The following is a 6702-nucleotide window of genomic DNA, read 5'->3' on the forward strand; positions in this document are numbered from 1 at the left end:
GGTAAGGAGGGACCTTATTTTCACATTATATTTTTTAAGGTCCTTAGAGGTAAAATATATAACGCGGAAATATTGGAAAGACTGGGGCTGCGTGTGCCAAATAACCACACTCGGCGTGGTAAGCGGTAACAATTACTGGCAGTGCCTCGGGCACGTACGAGCATACTCAGAGAAGCACCATTTAGGCGTGTCTTGCGCACCCTAAACACGATTGCTTGTGAGACGGATATATTTAGTTGCACACTGGCTGAATTTACAAAAATTGCATTATTTATTATTAGTTATAAAATGCTTTAGGTTTTAAGATGTTACTTGTTATGTTTATATTATGTTTTTAGTTTAGTTTTCTATTGTATTTAGTTACTGTAAAAATAGGAAATAAGGAAAATAAATAAACTTTACCACCATTTTTCAAACTTTCCCCGCTGCCCCTTTTATTGCACTTGCACTGGGCCATTCCAAGTAAGGGTCTTTTCTGGTATTTTTTGACCCAACTGTCATCACAAACGCGGGCGCGTTATTCATAATATCGCATATAAATAATAGCATTAAGGTTGGTTAATAAATGTGTTTAATCACAGGCGAATCTGATTTCACGGAATTAGACGGATATACTCGAATCGTAGGGGGTCAAGATGCTCTAGAGAACTTCGCGATTTACCAAGCCTCCATACACAAGCACAACGAGAACCAACAATGGCACACGTGTGGCGGTTCTATCATACACGAAGAATGGGTTTTAACAGCTGGTCTCTGCACATATGGGTCAGTAACATTATTTTTATAAGATTTTCTGGTTAGGAAAACTTTTTGTATTCTAGATTAAAAAAAAAGCCTATGTTAAAAACAAGGAGAGCAGTTTTGGCCTTGCGATTTCAGCTTGTGATTATCATCCTTGAAGTCATAGGTGACAATGGACTTTCAGTCTACCGTGAACGAAAACATCTTGGGGAAATAGGCCTCAGAATAGACGGCTTGTGTCAGGTACAGATCACCTACTTGCCTATTAGAAACTAAATATTTCAAATACTGAATACAGCAAGGAAATGCCAGCGTTAAAGGTTCACTGCCACAGGGACCAAAATTTTCTTCTAATTTTGCATTTGTTATTTTTTAATCTTTCCAACAAAGATTTAACCGAAAACACACGAATCTATATATATAAAAATGAAACCCGTTTTCCGTTGTCACGACATAACATGAAAACGGCTTGACCGATTTGTCTGATTTTTTTTAATAATATTCCTTGAAATACGAGGATGGTTCTTACGGAGAGAAAAAAAAAATGAGTGAAAAAGTCTAAAAACAATTTTTCTATATTCCCATACAAAATATTCGTAATAATACTTAAAAGTCAATTTGAACTTTAATACCATATCATAGAGTTCAAGTGTTAGTGGAGGGGTTCCGGAAAGGTAAATTTTTATTTTTGACATAATGTATTTGTTGGCTTATCAACTTTCTTTCTTTATCTTACTAGCTAGACCGGTGTCCCGAATAGCATAAATAAGTATTTTTTTAAAAATAAAGATAAGACTGTTAGGCGGTACGATGTTCGCCAGGCCAGCTAGTATAGTTATAATAATAATAATTAAAACAAATTTAAAAAGTTTGGTCCCTGTGGCAGTGTACCTTTAATGCTGGCATTTCCTCATTGTATTACGATATTTACTTGCGAGGAAAGCACCAGCTCTGGGGTCATCGGTATTATATACAGGATGGTCAAAAAGTCGTGGATCAAACGCAAATAGGAGATAGATGAGGTCATCAGCTGCAAAAAAAATTCTACGGGAGGTGTCTTGTACTCAACCCCTGCAGAGTTATAATTTATTTTGCGTTATTATAAGAAAATTGACTTTTTTTACTAATTCTTATTAAAATTCGAAAATATCTACATCCTGTATCGTTTTCATAATATCCACTAGATTGGTACTGATGAGTTCTTGCGATAGAGATACTATTTATAGTTTTGTTTATTGAGTGTATTGAAGATGATATTAAGTTATACGTCGTATAACTTTTTGTTTACTTTAGGCCCCACTGTGAAAAAAAATTACTCTACCGAAAAGTGACCCTGTATTACAAGTTTTGGCGCATTGAATAGGGATTCTGAAAAGGTATTACACATGGGCATGAGTCCTCTAATATCTTTCTAGGAAGAATTACAAAATATCGTGGATCAAACGCAAATAGGAGTAGCGTTTGATCCACGACTTTTTGACCAGCCTGTATTTGTTATGTCTATCTAATTTTAATTTACAGTGTTAATGCCAAAGAAGTGTATATAGTGGTTGGATCAACCCGACTGAAATCAGGCGACGACCGTTACAAAATAAAGAAAATTATCACTCACGAGAATTATGCAAAAGAATATTTGAGAAATGACATAGGTCTAATGAAAGTCGATGGGAAAATCAAAATGAAAAAGAACGTTAAAATAATCAAATTGAGGAAACAGCCTGTGCCTGTTGGAACAACTTGTGCTCTGACAGGATGGGGGTATACTAACGTAAGTACTCAGACAATTTAGGTAATAGTTATCGAATTGACAGTATTCGAGACCTAACTGTCTAGTGAAAGGCGGTACTAGAATTCGTCAAAAGGTTTTAGGTTAATTAATCTGTTCTTTCTAATGAGTAGTATAAGGACAAATATGAAATATTTTTAAACAGAATTTGATTATATATGAAAAGAATTTGTGATAAATCATCCCTGCCCAGGCCCCAGGAGTGGATGTATCCTCAAATGTATCTAGCTGTCAGATTGAATTGTTTCACAGGATAAAGGAACTATGCCGAACAAATTTCAAATTCTGTTCTTCAGGATTATTACCAAAAAGGACTGCAACAAGCAGTTAAAACGTTCCAATTCCGAACCAATCGATGACAAACAGCTCTGCGTGAGGGGTCCACATAAGAAGGTTGCTTGTAGAGTAAGTTTAATTTAGTGACTTAGGTTATCCTCGTGTGACTCGGAGTCACGACTACGGTGTTCGTTGCCATGGTTACCATTGCTTTTTCACCGAGATCAAAATCCCGAGGTTAACAATAATATTTTCTGTGTATATTCCAGAATGACTCCTCCGTATGTGGTCAAGATTGATCTGACAAATGATTTTAATTTCCATATTCCTAACGAGATTAATAGTTTTTAGGTTAATGATTTGTTATATCTTAAACTAAAATCTTGATCGCAATTTGGAGTTTCTTTTATTATATATAATATTGTTATTAAGTTGCTTATTATATATATATGTCGCAGCATGAAATCATTATTTCCTGATTTTTGAAATATAAAGTTTTAGAATAATCAAAACCTAATTTCATTTTGATAGATTTTATGTGAAATCCCTATCTATATATATAAAAGAAAGTCGTGTTTGTTACAACACTTATAACTCGAGATCGGCTGGACCGATGTTAGTTATGTCTTTTTTTATGGATTTTTCTCCACTCCGAATAGCAGAATAAGTAATAAAATATCGGATAAGTTATCGAATAACAATAAATAAATTAATTAATTTTACGAATGCACACGGCATGTGGTGACATTTGTTGACAAAACTACGCATCATTTTACGTCGAATTCGTGTCACTTCAAGAAATTCCGAACTTGAGGTAAATGAGGAGATGCATAACCAGGCTTTGATCTTGATCGAAAACATGTGTTACCTCATCAAAAAATGTTGTAAAGCAGAAAGTGCTTTAACATGCAGTATCGCAATATTGGCGATAGAGAGAAGAGGCCTAATGTGTAAAACTGCCATTCTTCTTTTGCAATGGCAAGCAATAAAACATTTCTCTATTTGCAAAAAAAGTTATCACCTTAATGAAATCCTAAAATAAGTTTAACTAAAGTAACAACGATATTATTATTAAGGCGGAACGAAGTTAGCCGGGTCAGCTAGTTAATTATATAAACGCAAACCGACATTTTGAATGTAGATTTTGTCAGAAATTAAATCCGTTACTTTAAGTTTACGTGAATGTGCTAATGCGTTTATTTTATTTGGATTTTTTGGAAACTCAACTAGGCGCAGCGGGAAGCGAGAAATGAAAGACTACTCCGTCCATTTAATGCCTAGTTCTCGCAAATGATCATGAAACAGATACAGAAATCGGAGGCCCATTTAATTAATAAAGTTATTCCTTCCGTAGGGTGATTCAGGAGGTCCTATGGTTGTTTCTGATGGAAAGAAAGGCGTTGTTCAAGTTGGAGTCGTGTCCTGGGGGACAATCCCGTGCGCTAAAAACCAGCCGGATGTTTTTGCGTCAGTTTCTGGCTATTATGACTGGATTGAGATAAATATGAAGGATTAAAATATCTGTTTCGACAAATCATTAACTGCTAACCTATGTACATATAAAAGTCTATTATATATAATTTTTATTTTTTTTAATTTTTATATGTATAGCATTATGCACACTACAATGTGACATTTAATAAATAGCAAGTGGTATGTAAAAAATATATCTTTTTTATTTTGAACTACACGATTTTTTAAATTAATTTATTTATTTATTTCGTAATCCTACAGCTAACATAAATTATATATAATAACAAACAGTTACACTGAAAATATAGCCAGAGATGGAATACATAATACATTTTACTACAAAAAGGTTCAAAAATTTACAAAATCAAACAAACAAAAAACAAAATTATTCAATACATTCAACTAAATAATACCTAATTTGGCTGTGTTGTGTGATGGTGTAAGAGTGAATGTAAGTACGTGAAGGTGTGTATGTGGGGTATGCTCATGATGCAGGTGATTTGCGCTATGGATATTCTTAATACTCCTTTTAATCATATTCCGCGACAGCTTAAACAGGTCAAGGCTTAAATATTGGTCGTTGTATGTCCGGGCTGCGCGATACAAAACTGAGTTTTTGGCATAGTTAGTGTTAATGTGAGGAACATGAAACAAAGCACGATTACGAGTCTGGTAGGCAGGAACAAGGAAGGGCAATTTTTCTAGAAGGGAGCTGCAATTAATTTTATTTGAGATGATGTCATGTAGTAGCAATAGATCATATTGTTTTCGTCGAGAGTCTAAAGTATTAATTTTAAAATGTTCATACGCGTCATTATATGTATTAAACTTATTGTAGGTCTTATAGGAGATAAATTTTATGAAGTCTTTTTGGATCTTTTCAATTTTTTCTTTGTGTACAGTGTAACTAGGTGACCAAACCGAGCAACCATATTCGAGAATACTTCTTACGTATGTATAGTATAGCACTTTCATACAGTCGACATCATGAAAATGTTCACTAACACGTCTTACAAAACCAAGCTGCTTATAGGCCTTGTCAACTATTGTGTCAATATGGTTATTATACATCATTTTATAGTCTAACCATATACCTAAGTCACGAACACAATCTACTTCTTTTACGGATTTGTTATTAATATGATAGCTAAAGTTAATTTATTTTTTCTTGTGAATGTTATTTTGATACATTTAGAAGTATTAACCAATATTCGATTTTGTCTATAATAATTGGAAAGGTTATTTAAGTCGGCCTGAATTTTGTGACAGTCTCCTTCTTTGTTTATTTTTAAACATATCTTTTTATGATCAGCGAACATAAGGTAATTTGAATCTTTAATGCTACTATTTATGTCATAAAGATATGCATTGTATAACAGGGGACCCAATATAGATCCTTGAGGAACTCCAGAACTTATACGAACAAAGTCACTTCTAGCACTGCCAACCGCAACCGCCTGTCTACGATTTGTTATATATGAACAAAACCAGCGATGAAGGTCACCACGTATCCCTAGAAGTTGGAGCTTATGTAATAGGATGGTCTGATCCACTCTGTCGAAAGCCTTCTCAAAGTCTGTGTAAATTACATCAACCTGTGCACCACCATCCATACTTTGCAGTACATAGTTCGTAAACACGGTTAAGTTGGTTATCGTAGAACGTTTATTGATAAAACCATGCTGTTCATCGAGAAGTGAATTACTTATTATATTGTGGATGGCTTTATAAATTATCTTTTCAAAGACTTTACTGAAAGTATTAAGTATCGATATTGGTCGATAATTTTCAATACTCAACCGCGAGCCACTCTTATGAATAGGTATTATTTTAGCTATCTTCCATACATCAGGATAAATGCCAAATGTGTTCACGGATAAGTTCTGTATTATGTACAGTGGTTCTGTAATAGCTTGAATTTGTTCTGTAATAGTTTGAATTAATGAAATGTCTGTTCACTGAGGCATCATTGAACATTATGATCTGGCCTACCTATTAAAAGATAAAATACAGTCTCCATTAAGGGAATGACACTTTGTGTTGTTGTTGTGTCCTTTTTTCAAATAACACAATTAAATGTAGCTAATGTCTCAAATAGCTGAGGTTCGAGCCCCTATTTAACGGTGAATTTAGTTTTTCGGTAACAATATTTAAATACTGTTTAAAAAAAGTCCTTTATCGGTAAGGGCGTAAGTCTTTTACGCTTTTATTTAAGAGCCTGATACAGTTTGCTACACGACAAACGTTTGTCGGGTCACGAAAGCTTTGTTTCTGTCACATGTCCTCGATTTTTGGCTCTACCTGCCGGTTTCTTTATGATTGCACTGTACGAGTAATTGCAAATAGCCTATAAATGTTATGGTGCACAATCGGTGTTAAGTATAATCTCAAGGTTAACAGTCGCACATTAGGTAAATAGTTTTATA

At 34.2% G+C, this 6702-nt stretch overlaps 1 protein-coding gene across 1 annotated transcript; it reads left to right on the forward strand.

Annotated features, from left to right (window-relative positions):
* The first annotated feature begins 344 nt into the window (after window positions 1–344).
* Window positions 345–4491, forward strand: LOC125058916 (chymotrypsin-2-like). Its single transcript, XM_047663053.1, has 4 exons — window positions 345–765; window positions 2263–2509; window positions 2780–2932; window positions 4158–4491. The coding sequence occupies exons 1-4, from the start codon at window positions 566–568 to the stop codon at window positions 4317–4319; spliced, it is 762 nt and encodes a 253-aa protein (XP_047519009.1). The 5' UTR covers window positions 345–565; the 3' UTR covers window positions 4320–4491.
* Window positions 4492–6702: the final 2211 nt, after the last annotated feature.

The sequence above is a fragment of the Pieris napi genome, chromosome 18 (genome assembly GCF_905475465.1).
Source record: "Pieris napi chromosome 18, ilPieNapi1.2, whole genome shotgun sequence".
Taxonomy (NCBI): domain Eukaryota; kingdom Metazoa; phylum Arthropoda; class Insecta; order Lepidoptera; family Pieridae; genus Pieris; species Pieris napi.

Coding starts and splice junctions, on each gene's coding strand:
- LOC125058916 (XM_047663053.1), top strand. CDS start 566: ATGTGTTTAATCACAGGCGAATCTGATTTCACGGAATTAGACGGATAT. Junction 766..2,262: donor GCTGGTCTCTGCACATATGG/GTCAGTAACATT, acceptor TTTAATTTACAG/TGTTAATGCCAAAGAAGTGT. Junction 2,933..4,157: donor ATAAGAAGGTTGCTTGTAGA/GTAAGTTTAATT, acceptor TTCCTTCCGTAG/GGTGATTCAGGAGGTCCTAT.